General features: G+C 35.1%; 2 protein-coding genes across 8 annotated transcripts; one reads left to right on the forward strand and one right to left on the reverse strand.

Moving 5' to 3' along the window:
* Positions 1-1,430: 1,430 nt before the first annotated feature.
* Positions 1,431-20,609, forward strand: LOC129316034 (uncharacterized). Of its 5 annotated transcripts, XR_008594656.1 has the most exons (4): positions 1,431-1,612; positions 19,014-19,152; positions 19,590-19,734; positions 20,288-20,609. XR_008594656.1 is itself a non-coding variant. In XM_054960273.1 (3 exons), exons 1-3 carry the CDS (start codon positions 1,539-1,541, stop codon positions 19,671-19,673), a joined length of 297 nt encoding a protein of 98 aa, XP_054816248.1. In that variant the 5' UTR covers positions 1,431-1,538; the 3' UTR covers positions 19,674-20,195. The 5 variants fall into 5 exon arrangements, 2 of the variants coding, with proteins under 2 accessions (XP_054816248.1, XP_054816247.1); XM_054960273.1 differs by lacking the exon at positions 20,288-20,609 and having other exon boundaries at positions 19,590-20,195; XR_008594657.1 differs by lacking the exons at positions 19,014-19,152; positions 19,590-19,734.
* On the reverse strand, positions 4,509-17,772 carry LOC129316033 (disease resistance protein RPV1-like). Of its 3 annotated transcripts, none has more exons than XR_008594655.1 (5): positions 17,114-17,772; positions 15,649-16,711; positions 15,256-15,549; positions 13,627-15,132; positions 4,509-4,758 (listed from the first exon to the last, which is right to left on the reverse strand). XR_008594655.1 is itself a non-coding variant. In XM_054960270.1 (4 exons), the coding sequence occupies exons 1-4, from the start codon at positions 17,632-17,634 to the stop codon at positions 13,729-13,731; spliced, it is 3,282 nt and encodes a 1,093-aa protein (XP_054816245.1). In that variant the 5' UTR covers positions 17,635-17,772; the 3' UTR covers positions 13,540-13,728. The 3 variants fall into 3 exon arrangements, 1 of the variants encoding a protein (XP_054816245.1); XR_008594654.1 differs by lacking the exon at positions 4,509-4,758 and adding an exon at positions 11,961-12,427; XM_054960270.1 differs by lacking the exon at positions 4,509-4,758 and having other exon boundaries at positions 13,540-15,132.
* Positions 20,610-20,824: the final 215 nt, after the last annotated feature.

The following is a 20,824-nucleotide window of genomic DNA, read 5'->3' on the forward strand; positions in this document are numbered from 1 at the left end:
CAATAGAAGTTAAAGTTAGTGAGTGCCATGCGTGTGCACACCATGGCATCCACCTGTTAAAAATTTAAAAAAATTCTTCTCTTAAATCATTGTAAAAAATTAAATTATAAAAATTCTTCTATGTGTACCCTTGGCAGCTTAAGATAATTAAAAAAAAATCCTCCATCTGATACATTTGGAAGCTTGATGCATATTTTTTTAAAAAAAAATTCTTCCATGTTTACACATAACAAGAGCTTGCCCTCAATCCCGACCGAAGCTTTAATTATGAAAGAACGTTAGCATCATCACACATAATAATGATAATTTAATTATTTAGGCTTTTAACTACAGCAATAACTGAAAAAAGAAGAAGATATTTTTACTGAAAATTTATTATAGAAATAAAGAAAAATCCATTGCAAATTGATTTTTAAACGAATTGTTCCATTACAAATACACGTATCACAAATTTTTCTTAACAGATTTACTACGGTGAGCATGAAGGATTATATATCATTTAGGGTAAAAGAACAAATTGATCCAAAACTAAAACTAATAAGTCCAGAAACATTTAAAATTCTAAACTTAATTTTTTTATAATATTTCTTTTCAACTTTTAAAAATTGTATAATCTGATTCCTACCATTATTAATAAAAGTTAACTTTAAAAATTAGTTGATTAAAAAATGACATCAAAAACTATAAACAAAAGGATCAAAAAAGTATAAAGAATCCAAAAATTACAAACAATGACAAAAAATTATAAAAAATGATCGAGAAAATTTATAAGTCCTTTTCTATAACTTTTAAGGATATTTTCTCTCATTTTCTAATCAATTAATGAACAAAGTTAACTTCTATTAATAACAGTGTTTTCAAAAGTTGAAAGGGAATATTGAATAAAAAAATAAGTTTAAATAAGCCAACCAATTTTAGACCTATAGTTTAAGAGTTAATTTGCTCTTTTACCCTATTACTTATTCATACACACATTTTTTTTTATTATTCAAAGTTATCCTTCTATTGAAAGCAATCATATTTAAGACATGATTATATACTAAATGTGGATACATTTCTTAATAGAGATTCAAACATTAGTTAGTTATGTTGTGTATGAGAGATTAGCCCCTTTTATTATACCCAGTTGTTATTTTTATAGCACACCACATGCAATAATATTTAAAATTAAAGAGCAAAAATGTCTTGAATTTTTTTTTTCTTTTTTTGAGGCGATTTATACCCAATTCTAAATTTTTTTGTAAAACAATATTACCCGAATCTTAAAAAAAGGGAAGCAATGTTGCCCGCAGTTAACTGAGATAACATTTGACTGTTAAATCAATCCTTAGACTTATAACTTTACACGTGTCGCATTCTTCTACTCTCTCAACCTAACACTAAAATTAAATACGCATAGAATGAAAAAGAAACTTGACGGTATTGGGGAAGGTAAGAGCGACGACATTGCCGCTGCCGATGTTGATTCCGGAGGAGACTAAACGGACGCGGCTGAGTTCGAAAAATCTAGATCAAGGACATTAGTGAAGAGAAAACCAATGAATTTGGTGAAGCAGTGGAAACTACTGACCAGAAAATTGAGCATCTCCGTTGCAATTCTCAGTCCATATAGGTATGATTCCCTCTCTCTAATCCTGAATATTTTCACCTTACGTTGCTTAGCGATGTCAATTTATAGGATTGCAATTTATTTTCTGGAATTTCAAGGCCGATATCCTGTCTGACGAGTTTTCTGATGCCGTTTAGAGCTTTTCACTCCATTTATTGCAATGTTCTTTATTGTTGAAATTTGATCACTCTGTATCTGATATGAAAAAATTTTAAGTTTCTTAGCAAAAAGTGCAACTCGCAAACATAACACTTTGTCCAATGCTACCTCCGTAACACAATGTCATAATCTCCACTATTGCATCCCTGACATGTTGCCTATAGTCGCCGGCGGCTAAGTCCTGCGTGCACTGTGTAAGGCCGTACAGCGTCGTGTTGGCAGATGCGTCACCTTTCTGAACACTGTACTTGGAATCGGATCTCCCAAGAGCCTAAGCTGCTCCATCAATCAGATCGTTCAAAATAGATTCCAACGTTTTGTAAGATCGACCAGTTCGTAAAAGTATAGGATCGACTAACGGAATCTTGATCCGATATCTAGGCCCTTCCATGGAAGAGAAGATAAGCCGACACTCGTTGTACCAGATAATGGCTTATTTGGCTAAAGGACAAAACGAGCTTATCCTTTGGGCGGTGAAGTTCACACACTCGCTGCACAGTGCATACGGCACATCACCGCGGCACATGATGAAGAGACCGTAACGGTGTTTGGCTGTGTTTGCTCTGCCGTTGCCTGTGATGGTGGTATTGAAGAATCTGGTGCCGCTGCTGGCGTTGGAGGAGAGGGAGAACAAACTTAAAAATTATTCGTATCAGTAGTCGTCACTTTCCTCTTTTTCTTCAGCTTCTTCAAGAGATGTAGAAGATGAGGGATGCGTTCAAGAAGAATGCGACCCCATTAAAGTTGTTAGTCAAAGGTCATATTTAACCATCAAAGGATAGTCTATATTAACGGTGTGGTAAAATTACTCTTTTTTTTTTTTACCCTTTTAAGTTTTAAGGAGATATTGTTTTAAAAAAATTTAGATATTAGGCATCGTTTGAAAAAAAAAATTCCAAAATAATTTTTGTTCTTTAACTCTAATATTTAATGTAAGCTTATGAAGTCACAAATAGTGACAGATGTAATTTTGCAAAATTTAATCTAAAAACTAGATTAATTAATTAAGAATTTTAATTAGTTAAATGAGTTAATTAAAAGTTAATTATAGAGTTTGAATGGTCTTTTCAGTATATTAGACCTCATAAGGGATTTAAAATAGGGCTTAGAGAGTTATTGGGCCATTGTAGGTCCAAATTAATGGGTTTAAGTGATGCTGTTTGTTTTGGACCATCTGTTGATGATGTTGGACCCTCTTTTTCTCCAAGGCAGTTTTCTTCTTCCATATCTTTTCCATCATCGAGATTTTCTATGACAATAAATCTGGACTGTTGTTGAAAATTAACCTCCTTTCTGATATCTTTATCATAGCTGTATGATCTAGGATGACCTTCCCTTTGCCTACCTCATCTTAAGAATTGAAATTTTTATTTTTGAGGTGGAAGCATCTAGGTGCCATATATGTCTCCATTCATTGGATTTTTCTTCGGCGATGACATTACAGGATGAGAATGACTAGATGACTTCGTGCATTCTTGTTGCTGACTACTTGAGCTAGTTTTCTAAGAACATGCCTCGCAACGTGGCCATATCGATTACAAGTAAAGCATATGAGGTTTAATCCCTCATATTTAATGTTGAACAATGACCCAACTGCAATAATTCTTGGCACTAGCTTCTTCTGGAGATCCAGTTCTACACAATTCGAGCAAAATGGCTGCGCTTAACCTCAGCTTCAGATGCGTTAAAGTCAGCAAGAGTGTTAAGATCAACCTTTAACGTGCGACCAATTATATCGCCTTATCGGGAGATGAAATGATTGTTATAACAGTGAATTAGAATGTGAGGTATGCGAACCTAGGTTACTGTTCTTCCTAAAGGATTATGGAATGGGTCGAAGTAAGGCGTCCATTTCTAGATAAGCAAACAATGTTGCTTGAATACCCACAGTCTTTCATAAAGAGCTTTTAAGTAATGAATTTTCCAGGTGTCTAGGTTTGTGAATTTGACCACGAAATAATTGTTGGGTAAATCAACAATCTTGAATTCAGATGTACCCCACATAAGACAAAGTCCATCTCTAAGAGAGGGAAGAGAAAAACATCTACTAAGAATTGTAATCACCAGTCTATAGTTCCAAGGTTTGCACCAGTCATTATATTCTTCTTGTGTTATAGGAACAACATGATATATCTCCATGAGCTTTTTCATGGACTCATCCGGCTTTGGTAATTGCCAAAAAATATCATCTTCCTTTATGGGAGCATCGTCGAAATCAGGGAATGACCTACTGTTTGCCACATCATTAAAGCCTAAGAGTGATTCCTTATAGGTTGGGGCCTGTTCGAGTCAGAGGGCACCAGCTCCTCGTGTAGAGAACATTTAGGGGATTTTTCATCTTGTGCAACTTCTTGTTCCTCCATGCGATCATCCATGATGAGTTGGAGAGGTTCTTCAACCTTTTTTTTTCTTTTTTCTACCATCATTTCTAGCGTCAGAGGGTCGATCTGGCGGCGATTTATGTTGTCCAGTGTCCTCCATCAGTACGAAAAGAAGAAATAGTGTGCATAGAACCTACGAGAGAGAAACTCAACTTACTTTCCGAAGTAGCTTTTTAGCCAATGCACTCAATCTGATTCCAATCAAGGATCCTGAACACTTGGTACCAGGACAAAACCTTACTGTAAAGGCAACCCTAACAAGTGTCTCCCATCCACCAACCATTAACAATCACATGCACATGCATAAAACTCATTCATGCACAAATTATAACATATTGATATATCATAATTAGGCTAGAAACAATTATCAACAATCATAAAATACATTTGCATAGTTAGCCTTTCCCAAAAATATAAGGCCAAGTAACCAAAATGCCTAAGTCTAGAAAGAGGGCTAACATGCAAACAATACATAATCTAAACATACAAATCCTATATTTGGAAAACTATGAAATCCATTACAACACAAAGGCAACTAGATATAATATGACTTAGATCTCTAGTGCTTTGCCTCGAAAGCTTTCCTTTTGCCTTTCGTTTTGTCATCTCCTGGAGTGATATTAACAAATATGGGTGAGATTAAATAAGCTTAGTAACCAAAGTAATTTAATTAAAGAATACTAAAGTGTGTCATTCGCAACAAGTAAGTAGATATATCAAGTAAGGCAATCCACCCATTAATCACAATTCATCATCAAACCATAATCCACATGATAAAATGCAACCAACTTATACCGCTTCTTTTATCATTTGACTGAATTCATGAGCTACTAACTGTATAGGTTTAGCCCATATGATTGGACTAGCCCAGCTTTTCAATTGTAAGGGGTCACTTGGCTAAAGGCTTCCACTTTAACTCTCAAACCATGAATCCCCTCTTCTCAAATTACAAGGTGTCATAATTACCTGATTCATATCATCCCTTATAGGAATATGTGATATTGAGCATCGTGCTCAATTGATGCCATACTTGTAGGTTTTGGACAAATGTCATACTTATAGGCTAATGGCAATACTAAACACATTTAGTAAATAAATATGCTAATCATTACGCAGAAAGCTAGTGGAGTCCACATCATATAGATTTTCCAATTAGGGAGAATGATATTTAGGTCTTAGAAGAATGAATTAATGATAGTTAGGTCTTTGACAAAAAATTTTACAATTTTGTAAATATCAATTCAAATAGTAAAAAACAGAAATTTTTGTTACAATCTAAAAGTTACATTTGATATTTAAATCTTATTTGCAATTGAAACTCCTAGATTTATAATAATTTGAATTGATATTCTTAACTTATTTTTTAAAACAATTTGTCGAGAACTTAACTGGTATTAATTCAGTATTTTGAGACCTAATTGTCATTCTTCCTTCCAATTATACCCTCTATTACCTTTTGAGTAAATTTTCACCCATCCATAATCATGCAAGATTATTAATCATATGCAAAGAAATTCTCATATGTATATCTCAATAATTCAATACTTCCATAAATTCAGAGCTTGCATGCTTATCTCAATTAATATATCAACATAATTCGCAGCAACTCATTACCTTGTGATCATGTAACCAATACAAGCCTAACAATATAATAAACATGTGACATTTATACATATGTATTTACTAGGCACAACTCATCACAAAGAGACATGTGTCAAAACTCAAGTATCAAACTTAAAGGTAACATGTTCATTATCATGCTTTCATAGCTCATTCCAAGCCTTTAATAACATTGTAGAAATCACAATTTACAAACAATGATATATTAAAATTAAATACTCAATTATCTCAACTTTTGGGTTTACCATCCCAAAAGTGTAACTTTAGAATTTTCAAAGGAGCTTTCCACCAATATTAGCTTTGGAAATAATCACTCTACAATCAATAATCCAAAAAAAAAACATTAATGACTAATCATTATTAATCATTACTTATTCATGATTAAGGCCTAATACCTTTTTTAACATGGTTAAGCATAGCCAATTTTAAAATTCATTTTTATTAGCTTATTTAACTTTTAATAAGTTTAATACAAAATGCTAGCTAGTCGCATTAACTTAAACTTAATTATTTAACATTAGAGTTAACTCTAAATCTCTTATTAATTGCATTTAATGTTGTCAACTACTCAAAATCCATATTGAAAGCATTTAATAACACCCATAGACTCCATTGTAGTAATAGGGATTTGGAACTTGGCTCTAGGTTTGGATAACATCTTTCCCCAATCACCGAAATCAAAAAAAGACGTATGAAGAGGTAGAAAAAGAAGAAAAGAGACTTACCCAATAATTTGTAAGCTTTAAACCACTCCTTCATGACCCCACCTGTCACCTTTCTGCCCCCAAAACCACCTGACCGTAATTCGAAGAGTGGGAGTGGAGAAGATTCAGGTAAGCAAGGTAAGACTTTGGCAAGCGTGAAGATGGTGGGTCCTGTTACCCTGGAGCAATCTAAGCAGAACAAGTGAGTTTGTATGTCACCACATTCCCCCTTTTATAGTTTTAATGATTTTTGCATCATGGAACTATCGGGTTCCTGGTAGCCGGTCATTCCTATTAATTGTCAATGATATTGTCAAGAAGAGTGCGATTGATGTTCTCTGTTTGATTGAAACTATAGTAAGCGGGCTTCAGGCTGATCGTGTTGTTAGAAAACTTGATTTTAGTAATTAAATTAAAGTCAAAGCGAGTGGTTTCACGAGTTGTATTTGGGTCCTCTAGAATGAGCAGAATACTAAAGTTGAATACATAGTATTGAATGTCCAAGTACTACACTGTAAAGTTGTTGACCTTGCCTCTAATGCTTGTCTAATTGCATCCTTCATGTATGGGGAAACAAATTATCTTAAAAGAAAAGGGCTGTGGGATTCTCTCAAGACTATTGCAAGTATTACCATTGAATCATGAGTAGTTATGGGTGACTTTAATGCCTTCTCCATCCCTAAAGACAAGATTGGTGGCGCTAGTCCTAACCCTCTATCTATGAAACACTTCAATGACTACATCACTGATTCTGGATTAGTTGAACTGGATGATCCAACATGAAGATTCACTTGGGAGAAAAATGGTGTGCATGAAAAATTGGACTGGGCATTCTACAATCATGCTTAGCCTTCCTTCTGGCCAAACTCCAAAGTTTTACATGAACTAAAATTCAAGTTTGATCACAAAGTTGTACTTCTATCTTTTGATTATACAACTTGATGCCTCCAAAATAAGAAGATTTTCATATATCAAGCTGCCTGGAACCTTGAAGATTCTTTTACAAATATTATTCAAGAAGTATGGTTAGATAAAGATTGGGTAGCTGGATTACATGATTTCAATCTTCAACTTCAAAGTAGAATGATGAACACATTGGAAGCATACCTAAGAAAAAGCATACTCTCTTGCGACGAATTGGAGGTATTGATCGTATCAAAGCCACCTACTCAGATAATGGTTTACTCAGGTTAGAGCTCAAACTCTGGGAGGAATATCATAAATTGACTACTCAAGAAGAACTCCTTTAGTTTCAAAAATCTCCTTGTAATTGGTTAAAATGGTGTGATTGCAATACAAGATTTTTTCATGCCTCCACCATTATCAAAAGAAAAAAAACAGTGAATTGTTGCTCTTCAAGATGGTAATGGTAATTAGGTAAATGATAAGGGCTCTCTAAAGCTGATGGCAAGCGATTATTTTTCTAAACTTTGCGCCAAGGATGATTTGCTGGATACAAACTCCTATATGCCTGCTTGTTTTCCTTGTCTTTCAAAATCAACTTTACTTTAGATGCAACGCAACATTAATGATGTGGAAATTAAAATTGTGGCTTTCACTATGGGAGCATTTAAAGCCCTAGGTTCTAACGGAGAATAGGCCCACTTCTTTCAAGCATAATGGGATTTAGTTGGCGGAAAAATCTATAGATTGGTTAAAGATTTGCTTCAAGATCCAACCAACATGAAAATTATCAATCATGCAAACATTATCCTCATTCCTAAAATTAATCATCCTACCTCTTTGAAAGATTTGCGACCGATTTCACTTTGTAATGTTAGTTTCAAGATCATTACTAAACTGCTAGCTAGTCATTTTCAACTGCTCCTGAATGATCTCATTACCTCCCAGCAATGTAGTTTTATTGTGGGAAGATCTAACTGTGACAACATTATCATTGCCTAGGAAGTGATCCATCAAATGAGGAACAAACCTGGAAGAAAAGGCTATGTTGCAATTAAAGTAGATATAGAGAAAGCCTTTGATCGTTTCGATTGGAATTTCATCAAAAGCACACTCCTTGCTATTAGGTTGGATAATAAGTTTGTGGATGTCATTATGGCAATGATTTCCACCATTTCCCTTAAAGTCCTTTGGAATGGTGAGGAAAGACCAACTTTTCATCCATCAAGAGGCATGCACCAAGGCATTCCTTTAAGCCCGTACCTTTTTGTTTTATGTATGGAGAGACTAGGACACCTCATTCATAATGCATGCTCCATTTAAAGATGGAAACCTTAGAGATCTGGAACTAATGGACTAATAATATCCCATCTCTTTTTTGTTGATGATCTTCTTCTCTTCTCAAAAGCAACTAAGAGTCAAATCAAGGTTATTAAATAAGTTATGTCGCAATTTTGGGCAGCTTTAGGGCATAAAATAAATTTAGACAAGTCTAAAGTCTTCTATGCCAGAAATGTGCATTTTAATCAAAGTGTGGGGTTGAGCCAAAGTATTGGGATTGGTATCATTGGTGATCTGGGGACATATCTTGAAGTCCCACTCATTCATTCTAGAGTTACTAAAGCTACCTTTTCTCATATTATTGAGAAAGTTCGCAATCATCTCTCCTCTTGGAAAAGCAAATTATTGACCATGGCAGAAAGGTCAATTCTTATCAAATCTATTATTGGGGCTCTTCCTTCTTATCAAATGCAATCCTCTTTAATTCATAAAAGCATTCTTAAGGAAGTTGAAAAAATAAGCAGAAGCTTTCTTTGGAGTCAAGACTCAGAGATGAGGAAAATGCATCTTGTGTCTTGGAAGGACATCTCCAAAAGCAAAAAGAAGGGTGGCCTAGGTACTAAAGATCTTTAATGTCAAAACAAGGCATTTATCATAAAGTTATACTGGGAAATGATTAACAAACCTAATTCCTTATGGGTTCAATGCCTTCCTACTAAATAAGATTATGGCACTCATAAAATCCTAATGGTTACACGAAAAAAATCTTCATCTCTTGTCTGGAGTACAATTGTTATATATTGGAATACATTCCTGGCGAGAATTGGAAAAAAATCAACAATGGATGCGACACAAATTTTTTGGTGCGATTTATAGACCCTTTTTGATAAACCTCTCATCACCCTTGCAAACAAAAACTTGAATCTTATCAACCATTCCAAGGTGGTTAGGGATTATGTGCTACCCTCTGGAACTTAGAATGTGCAGGAGTGGTCCCATTTCTTTTCTCCTAACATCATTGCTGCTCTTAAATCTATCAAAACAACCTCAAACAATCATAATGATGTTCTCTTGTGGAAAATGGCATTCGATAGAAGGTTCTCTATTAAAGAAGCATATGACTTCCTCACCAATACTGACTTACTTGCTACTGACCCACTTTGGAACGAGATCTGGAAGTGTCAGGTCTAGAAAAAAGTGAAAATGTTTATGTGGCAAATTACCCATGAGATAATTCTCACAAACACACTTAGAGAGAAGAGAGGTCTTTCAAACACTTCAGATTGTCATTTTAAGTGTCACGAAGAAGAAAGTGTTATTCACATCTTGAGAAACTGTGGTAGAGCACAACAAGTGTGGAATAAACTGATTAACCTTATCTTTATTCCTATATTTTTTTCTTGTGACTTACAGGTGTGGCTAAGATAGAATTTAAACCACGACCTTAGGAGACAAATATCTAGTAGGTGGTATTGGTTTAGAACTTTCTGTCAATTTTGTTGACTCTTATGGACTGAACATTGTAAGCAACTATTTGAGGAAAAATGTGCAAAACCAAAGGAGGTCATTCACTATGGCATGCATAAGCTAATGGAAAATGTTGCTCAGGATAAATTTCATCATCAGCTATTCCCAGATCAATCATTTTTTGAAATAGTCTGGAAACCTCCCTCTATTAGAATGGTAAGGATTGATGTAGATGGCTCTATTAATGGTGATAATTCTATTGCTTATGGAGGTGTCATTAGAAATGATCGAGCCAAATGGATCATTGGTTTCAAGAAGAAACTAGGCTTTCTTCTTTCCCTCGCAGCTGAAATTCTTCTTATTAAAACTGGCCTGGAGGTTTGTAAGCTCTATTAGTTCAAGAAAATTCAACTTTTCTCTAACCCTATTGAAGCCATAAAATGTCTTTCTAAAGACAGTGGCATTGATCATCCTCTGAGGGTTGAGATTGAAGAAATAAGGGAATTATTCTTCGATAATTAAGAGATCAAGATCCATCATAACTCTAGAGAAGCACTTCGATGTGCAGACTCACTAGCCAAAGATGCACATGCTGACCACTATGGCTTAGTCTTACTATCTACTTTACCTTCCTTTTGTTTAGGTTTTATGTAGGATGATCTGCATATAAACTTTGATGTAATGGCTACTAGAGCCTAGTCTCTCCTTTCTTTGCTTTCTTTCAAGCTTTAGCTTGCCTTCTAATTATAAAAAAAGAAAAAGAAATCAAATTGAGTTGGAGCCAAGGCTAGTAGATTGATCTTTTAACTAACTATGTGTGAATGCTTAAATCACCTTAATCAAAGGGTTGGGAAGTTTATTAGGTGCATTAGAAGATAGAATTTAATTCTACATAATTCTATATTGTTATAGTTCATTGGCCGTGGAGGATGACACAGTGAAGGGTTAGCCACAATGGATGTGGAGTTTAGCCATAATGGAAGTATTGTGCTAGGTTGGTTACAACAGATGGACATGTCATGGCCTCAATGCCACAAGCCACAATGAATAGTTCCTTAACCATGATGGATATGTACAACTTTTTGTAATGTCTTTTTTGTTCTTATTTGAACCTATTTTAAATGCTTGACCATTTTTCATGTTTCTACATTCCTTTCTACTCTAATTTTAAGTGATTTCAAATGTTGTTGTTTATAATCTATTTTCAAAATAATTACGAGATCCCAATATTCTCAATTTTTTTCAAAGTCATTTATAAAGTCTTACCTTAACCAAGGTTCATCCTTAGCTTTAAAGGTTGATTTAATTAATTGGGTTTATAAATGGTTAATAATAAAAGGTCATTACAAATTTGGTATTAAATTCTCAAATTTTGAGAGCTAGAACTTGTGAATGCATTATTAACTAACATTTTTTAAAGTTTATATTTTTATTTTAAAAAAATAAAGAAGTAAAGTATATTTAATGAACTTTATTAATATATTTAATTATGTCTAAAAGTATCTTTTACATTGAGATAACGCTCCTCTGGTTATATTTATAAGTTACTTTCAACATATTTCATTAGCACTAAAAAAAATTAAAACTCATTAATTATGTGTAAAAATTTAATAATTTCTCAATTTTATCCCTATTAAATATACATACTTTAACAACATATTTTATCTCTCCATAATTTAATGGATGATAAAAAAAAATTTATGATAAAAATTTAATAATGTGACTTATAAATAGAACCCAAAAAAAAAAAATATCTTCTCTCTACCATATAAATAAGGGAGTGAGTTGCTTACAACATTGAATCAAACAAAATCCAATAAATGGTGAAAAGAATGCCCCTCATCATCTTCAAATTAATAATTACAGTCAATGTAGGATGGTGGAAGAAATAAAATCCAATAACTGGTGAAAAGAATGAGCAAATTGAATAGTAATGAGGGCTGTGGTGAGGCGCCGGGGGTGACGGATTATAATTGCATCATCATCACTAAGTTCAACTTCATTACAAAGTTTAGTGAATGGAAGACGACCATAACAAACATTTGCACAAACTATAAAATGTCACTATCTACATATAAAGACAATATTTAGTACAAGATTTCTTTGAGAAGAAATACACTCATGGCAGCACTTCAAAGGGGAAAAAATCATAATCTAATTTTGAGAACCAACCCTTTTGTTCAAGAGAAAGAGTAGATATTTTTCTTAGAGGACATCAGATTTTATTCATTGCCCACATTAAATTAAAACATGAACCTATTAATCCATTCAGTATCTCTTCAATTTCCAGTCACATAGGGCCCCTGTATATGATATAAAGATAGTTCCCATGTGTTAAAACTTAGTTAATCAATACAGAGAGACATACAGAGATGCCTGTATACTAATAATAAAAATGCACTCCTATAGCGTTTTCCTTTCACCTTGCATGCCTATTTTGTTCACGTGTTAAAACTTCATTTTTGATAGTGTTAAGCAGTGATTTCACCATTATTACGATGTGCAGGAACTCACATACTATCAACTTCACAAGAACAGATTGAATCATAAAATATTGTATTTTTTCTCATTTTCTTTGTTTCGCCGAAACTAGTTTCCTTTCAAACTTTTCAAACCCTTTTCTTGGGTGATATCACCATATTCTGAGTCATACAATGACATATTGAATGATGTTGCAGGGGTTCCTTTTCCTTACTTTTTCATTTTTAGATAGAAAAAACATAGGAAGAATATACACAATTCTTTAAAATTTGGCCTTGAGAAATGGGTGTGCTTATTAAAAAGGGGCATAAAATGAATTTTAAAAAAAATGAAGGAAACTGGTGTCATAAGATTACATAACAATTAACATTATCTGACATTGACTTAAACCTTAGCTGCGCCACATTGACACCCAACAAGAAGTCAGCAAGTGCAACAATAAACATCTAAGGCTGAATGCAACAAGCTAAAAACAAAATACTTACCACCACATGTTCTTCCGACCCTGTTTATAAGTCATTCAACATGTTTTACCAAAATTAAGGAAAACCTTAAACCTCATTAATTTTGTCTAAAAATTCAACAAATTTTTAACTCTATCCCTATTAAATATAATTACTTTAAAAATAAAATATTCTAACATTTAATAGCCTTTTAAGCATTTAATAGGGGCAAAAGAGTAAAGAAAGACACAAAAACCATAGAAGTGCCCTATAAAAAGGACTAAAGCAAATATTCTCTCTACCCTATAAATAAGATCAAAGGAGCATATGGCTGTAGCTCAACACCAAGAGATACATCAATGAAATTTTTTTAGAAGAGACCTAGTAATTAAAACATATCAACAGATATACATATACATCTATATTGCAAACCAATTGCTTTATTTTTTAAGAATTTTAATTCACTATATATGTAAAAGTGAAGCACAAAGTCATAAATTATCTCTATAACATTTATTGATATATAATAGAAAAAGTTTAGCTTATAAATAATTTATAATCAGAGAAGCAAGTAGCACCTGTAAAGATATAAGAGAAACTGTATTTCTTCGCTGGGGACAAGATTGAGACATCAAAGGCTGAGAGATTTCTTTGCTGGAAGAAGTCATTATTCTTCAACATCAATATCTGCTTCCCTCTGAACCATATAATGGGTGTACTCCACATGCTTTAATGGAGACATCAGAATCGACAGTCTCATAACCATTCCAATATGGAACAGAGAATTCACATGCAATCTTCCCATGATAACTCCTTGGAGCATCATTTAAGCCATATTTCTCATACCATAGAAAAACATTATCAGAATTCAAGTCCTCCAAAGGAAGTATATCATAGATAGTGTAGAATCTGTGGTTATCATCAACAGAGTAATTGCAGTGAATGATTAATTCCTTAGAGGTGAAACGAGGAACAACACAACAAAACAGGAAGCCATGCAGTTGGTGAAGATTACAAGTAAATTCAATAGTATTGGAAGCCTTTGTCATCTGTTTATATCCAATGCGTTTTGGAACTCCACTTCCTGGGTAACAACATTTAACTCCATATAAATTGTCATCCTCACAAGCTAAAATTATTGAGATATGGGTCAATTCCCTGATAAAGTCAAGGGAAAGCTCATCCAACTTTGCACAATTTTGGAATTCAAAGCTACAGTCTGCCAGGAATTCCAGTGAAAACCGTGAGGGGGAAAAAACAGTCTCCAAGGAAGTGCATTCTGAGACATCTAATACTTTGAGGACAGGAGGAAGTCCAAGTATAGAACTAAGCCTAGTACAATTCCTCAAGTAAATGAATTTCAGGTTTAAGAGATGCTCGATGAAAGCCGGCAAAATCTCCACACTAGTTTCTTTCAGCGACAAAGATACTAATTCTGTTAAGGCACTGATATTGTCAGGGATTTCTGACAAGTTACTACATCCATTCAAACTTAGCATGCTTAAGTAACATAAGGCACCGATATTGTCAGGAATTTCTGACAATTTACAACATCCATCCAAATGTAGTTCTGTTAAGCAATGCCAGGCATCAAATAGGGTGTGCAGCTCCATTTTGCGAATCACTTGACTGAAATCATTAAGTTCAAATTTCTCAAGAGAGGTCAAACAACATAACTCATTTATTGGAAGGCTTCTCAGTCTTGAACCATCAAGAACAGGCTCTCTAAGTTCTGTGAAACGCCCAACTGGCAACTGTAGTATTTCGATTTCACTCCCCCTTAAATTTAATCTAGTCATTTTTTCTGATGACAAACAAAATTTCTTGAGGCTATCACAGTAATCAACTTCAAGGTCAACGAGAGATTTTAAGTGTGTTTCACTTTCAACACTCTCTAGTTTCCGGCAACATGATAGATCTAGATCAACAAGTGAGTTGAGAGATAGGATAGTGTGATGAACACTTTGTAAACTTTCACAAAATGAGAGGTTTACTCTTTCAAGATTTTGTGCCATAGAGAAATCAGGCAATTCAATCAATTCTTTGGAACTTGACAAATCCATTGTCTTTAGACTCACAAGATCCTATAACAATTAAAAGCCATCTTAAATGAGTAAGAGTAAGCAAGATCGAAGACAAATTATATCTATATGCATTATTAGTATATAAGTACCTGTACTCCTGATACCAAAAAGAAAAAGAAATACCTGCACTCCATCCCAAAGCTTTTCAACTCTACTACCTCGTATGTTAAGTTCTACGAGTTTCTGAGGACAAAGGCCTGATGGGAGAGACTTAGAGGGATATTGATCCCAATGAAAGAACCTTAACTTTTCAGAAAATGACTCGAGGCCCATAGGAAGGTTCACATGTCTCTGCTCCATTGCCCAAAAAAATTTGAGATATCTTAAATTAGTCATTTTTTTGAATGCATTGGCATTTAAGTCTAGTATTCCAATTTTAGACAAATCTAACGTGATTCCTTCAATGGCCTCCGTTCCCTGCAGAGAAAACAAATTATAATAAAAGTAAGTACTTCTATGATCTATCACAAAAACAAGGCAAATATTTTGTTGTTATGGAATTATTATTTTACTTACCCGATTATTTTTCAATACATCATGAATTTCATCAGGATCCCATAATCGACTACGTCTTTCAGGTTCTTTAATATGCTCTTGATAGATAATCTCCCGACCCATCATTTGTATCAAATCATGCATGGTGACTGTATATCCAATAGTTATAAGAGCCTTAACAGCCAATATTCTCAAGCCACTTCTTCCGTGGAAGCCATAGCTATCTAATAGTACAATTACATTTTCTGTAATTTCATCCTTCAAAAAGCAAGCAATATCCAAAAATATTTCTCTTTGTTCATGATCCAAACCATTATAGCTCAAGATCAACACCTTCTGAATATCAACATGGGGAGTCTTTTCCAGTTTTTTCAATTCACTATCCCATTCCGCCTTACTTTGAGAATGAAGAAATGAACCCAACACTGTCAAGGCTAATGGAATTCCCTGAGCATAAACAACTGCTCTTTTTGAGAGCTGTTCATATCCAATTTCCGGATGGCCTTTGTGGAAAGCTTTAAAGCAGAAAAGTTTTAAGGCTTCTTCATCATTCAAAGCTCTGGCTTCATATATTTCAGCACCATGTCCAATAAGCAAACGTTGATCCCTTGTAGTTATGATGACTCTGCTGTTTGGTCCCAAGCAGTTACATTCTTGAGCCAAAAATTCTAATTGACTAGAACAGCTCACATCATCAAGCACAATCAAAACTTTTTTATTCCGAAGCCTTCTCATATTAAATGTGGATACTACAACTTTAGATGTGTTATCATGAAGTAACTCAGAGAGAAGTTTATCACGGAGGTATGGCAGTCCATGCTTTTCTGACTGTTCAGTGAAATTTTCCAAGAAGCAATAACTATCATATTGGGAAAAGTTTTTGGCAAATATAGCCTTAGCTATAGTTGTCTTGCCAACGCCTCCCATCCCCCAAATTCCAATTACAGGGGTTTTTTCTAGTAACATTTCAATTCTCTTACAATTTTCATCAACTCCAACCAGACCTTTTAACGCACTTGGATACTTGAGATTCAATTTTTGCAAGACATCCCCAACAATGCTTTGTATGAGTTCAGATTCGTCCCTAAAATATAAACAGAGACATTAAAAAAATTGATAGAATTAAGTGATGAATATTAGAGTCGATTAAATAAAGTGATAACTAAATTTGGCATTACTAATGTATAACAATAGAAAGGGGATCTAGCATTTTTATTCATGTTAATCCGTTTAGTCTTGCTTTGTCAGAAAATGGGAATAACTATAGAAAAGAATATGAACCCACATGGACTGTGAATCAAGTATTTTTAAAATTTAAAAAACGACCACTACCCCCTTAACATTGAGGTGAAGAACGGCTCGACTGTTAACTTAATGGAATGAACACTTTAGAAGGACCGCCAACTCTATTTACTCTAAATAAAAATCTTTAATCAATTAATAAGCAATGAAGTGAGCATTGACTATTAAAAGAATGAACACTGACCTGTGAGATCGAGAGTCCCACCCAGCTAAATTGGCAATTTCAGAAAGAGCATTTCTCCACTCGTTCACCTTGTGTAGGTTTTCCGCGAAATCCTGCTCATGTTTTGCGAATGCTTGCTTGTAAGGCCCATTCTGCTTTCGAACATCGGATGGATCAACTTTGAAGAATACAGGGATCACAATTTGTGATTCGTACTTTCTGCATCGGAGTATGTGCATGAGTTCATCCAAACACCATTTGGAGAAAGCGAAGTTTTCTGATAAAACCACGACAGATACACTCGAGTCCTGAATTGCTTGGAGGATTGAATCAGAAATCTCATCGCCTCGGCTAAGCCTGCTGTAATCTATGAAGGTTGTGATTGATTCATCACACAGGGCTTTATAAAGAGGGCTGGTGAAGTTTGAGCGAGTGTCTTCACCTCTAAAGCTAATAAACACATCATATTTTTTTGGAGGAAGTGGAGACGAGGAAGAAGAAGAGGAAGAGGAATAGGAAGAGCATGAAGCAACAGCACCCATATGATGTGGATATGATGGATTTTAGAGTGCCCGAAAACTAGACGACATCTCTTCTCTTCGGTCCTAAATCCTCACAATGCATTTTGATCAGTCTTGCAGTTGACTGACCTGCAATTTTGGTTGTTTCTGACAACTGCTTAGACGTGTTGGAATTTAAAGTGGACTCCGAATGAGAGGCGTGGATTGAAACAAGAAAGGGATGACTTAAACAAAAGAAAACTTTTATTATTGTTTTTTAGCAATAATTTATACACACTCCCTTTGACTTCTCAACACTGCACTTTTTTAACTTTGTCACCTCACTCACTGTTCTTATACACACTCTTGCTTCTCTCACACGCACGCTTCATCATACACCGATACACGCACGCTTTTCTCTCACAGAGCGCACACTTTAACTCACAGACTCACTAAAATGCTTCTTTGTTAAAGCATAAAGGATTATTATGTAATTACAATCTGTGTGTAGATTCTTCTGTATATAGGCCACATGTATGATGTATCAATAGGCTGTTACTGGTTAGCATTCCCTTATATGTGTCACAATCCTGTTGTACCCTCTAACGGTTTTGTCCTATATATATATATATATATATAAGCAATACAATTGTGTAGGCTTGATTAAGGCGGCAGAGCATGATTCTCAGATTTATGTGCTTTCTATCTTGTTATTAGAGTTCAGGTCAAAAAAAAAAAAAAAAATTCCTGGTATTAGAGCACCTCTCTCATTTTTTCGGTCCATGGCTGCTTCTTCTATCGCACTCGCCTCCTATAGTTCTTCCCCAACCATCACTATTAACACCATCTCCAAAAATAAACCCTTATTCAGCTCACCTGCCACTTCGGTCAAGCTGGACTGTAGTAATTACTTGTTATGGGAATCTATTGTTCTCCCCCTTATTGAAAGGGAACAAACATGATGCTCACATCACCACCAGCATCTCACCTCTAAGACTAGTTTCCGATGCTGCAGGACCCAAGCCAAATCCTAAGTATGAAGACTGGCATGCTACCGACAAGCTTCTTGTTGGGTGGATTCGCAATACCATGACTATTGATGTCAGCTCACTTTCCAATGCCTCCACAAAAGCTCGGGTTCTTGTCTACAAATCCGAGCTTTACCGTACCAGGAAAAATGACATGAAGATGGACGAGCATCTTGCTAAACTGAAGAATATTGCAAACCCTTGGCTAGAGCCCTGGTTGATACTAAAGATCTCATCATTCATACACTTAATAGCTTATACGTGGAATACAATGCTATTGTTGTCAAGCTCATTGACAAACCTGACCTCACCTAGATTAATGCTCAAGCAGCTCTCCTTACTTTTGATACCTGTCTCGAACAACTTAATCACTTCTCCAGTCTATCCTTGCAGCCCTCTGCAAATGTTGCACAATGTGCTGAGACACCTCATTCTAACACTGGTCGTGATTCCTTTCGTAGTGGTGTTAGTTCACAAAGTCAAGGATCTCATGGTGGTAGCTTTTGCAGATGTTCTCATCGTGGAGGTTCTGGTAATAATCGTCCTTATTGTTATCTCTGCTATCACCTTAGTCATGATGTTGCAAATTGTTATTACCGATATGATCACTCTTATCAACCTCCATCTAGTTATGGTCGTGGCTCCACGGGTGCTTCTTCTAGCACTATTGCAGATCCGGCTTAGTATGTGGGTAGTGGGGCAAATTACCATGTCATTCCTAATGCTGACCAACTTGTGAACGTCCAGAACACTGGTGCATCTAATATATCTCCTCTATTAACTTGCACTGGTGAAAGTGCTTTTGTTAAGGGTATTGGTTTTGCCACTATCCCATGTTCTTCCTCCAATGTTTCTCTTAAAGATGTTTTAATAGTACCCACTGCTACTAAAAATCTCATGAGTACCTACAGACTTGTTGAAGATAATTATGTCTGCGTTGAATTTACTAATACTGAATGTGTTGTGAAGGACAAGATGACAGGCAAGGTACTACTGATGCGAGGGAAGCCCCAAGAAGGAATGTACTCCCTAGTCAGTGATGCTTTTTCTTAGCAAGCACATGCTGTTGCCTCCTCCTCTGTTGCAACTTCGTCTGAGTATCTTGATTGGCATTGTAAGCTAGGTCATCCGAGTAATAGAGTTTTAGGAAAAATATTGAATAAATGTAATGCAATAATTGCTGTGAATGAAAAATATGTTTGTGAGGCTTGTCAATGTGGCAAATCCAAATTACTACTGTTTCCTAACTCTATTTCTCATGCGGCATCTCTGCTTGATCTTATACATACTGACTTATGGGGTCCCTCTCCCATCCAATCCACTCGAGGCCATGAGTTTTATCTACACTGTATTGATGATTTCATTCGGCACACTTGGTTTTATCCATTAAAACACAAAAGTGAAGCTGTAAATGCTTTCAATCATTTCCGAGCTGTTGTTGAAAATCAATTTAGTACGAGAATTAAGGCTATCCAATGTGATGGTGGTTTTGAATTTAAACCAATTGTTGTTATTGCTATTTCTTGAGGAATCAATATGCGTATTACTTGTCCCTATACTTCTCAAAATGAACGAGCTGTGTGTAACCATAGACATATAGTTGAGATGGGGTAACTTTACTTGCTCAGGCTCACATGTCACTGACATATTGGGTTGATGCATTTCAGGTCGATCTAGTTGATTAATCGACTCCCCACTCCAGTTCTCAAGGACTCGACGCCCCTGTTTTGGTTATACAAAACAGAGCCTGACTACCAGTCGCTTCAGCCTTTTGGTTGTGTATATATATTGCTACCAGATGCAAAAAGATGCTAATTTGTTGGCACAAATATGGCAATTGTGATGAGACGCGCAATGATCCATATTCGAAATGCAACAAGCTATATATGGATATCTGAATAACGTTGTTTTCTTCTCGTTCTCCCTGTTAATCAATGTGTATATATATACACACATACGTACACAATCCAAGAAGTTTTGAACGTTACGTGTGAATTGGTCCTCAAATTAAAGATGGTGGTGTGTGTGTTTATTTTTTTACATGAGCAACTTATATCCCGAGCCTGCCTTAGACTAATCAGGATCAAGGCACGATAAGCACCACAGGGCACCTCTTGCCACTTCCACTGTTGCATTCTTAAGACTTGAACTTGAGATCTCTAATTAAACTGGAATAACTCTTATCAATTGATCCAAGCGTCGTG

Source organism: Prosopis cineraria, unplaced genomic scaffold (genome assembly GCF_029017545.1).
Source record: "Prosopis cineraria cultivar Desert tree isolate PC_DT_omini unplaced genomic scaffold, ASM2901754v1 PC7, whole genome shotgun sequence".
Lineage (NCBI taxonomy): Eukaryota > Viridiplantae > Streptophyta > Magnoliopsida > Fabales > Fabaceae > Prosopis > Prosopis cineraria.

Excerpts from the sequence above, each read along its gene's own strand:
- LOC129316034 (XM_054960272.1), top strand. The coding sequence starts at position 1,539 with ATGAATTTGGTGAAGCAGTGGAAACTACTGACCAGAAAATTGAGCATC. Across the intron at positions 1,613-19,013 it reads GCAATTCTCAGTCCATATAG|CCCTCTGCAAATGTTGCACA; the intron begins GTATGATTCCCT and ends CTATCCTTGCAG.
- LOC129316033 (XM_054960270.1), bottom strand. The coding sequence starts at position 17,634 with ATGGGTGCTGTTGCTTCATGCTCTTCCTATTCCTCTTCCTCTTCTTCT. Across the intron at positions 15,550-15,648 it reads ATGTATTGAAAAATAATCGG|GGAACGGAGGCCATTGAAGG; the intron begins GTAAGTAAAATA and ends TTTTCTCTGCAG. Across the intron at positions 15,133-15,255 it reads AGCTTTGGGATGGAGTGCAG|GATCTTGTGAGTCTAAAGAC; the intron begins GTATTTCTTTTT and ends TAATTGTTATAG.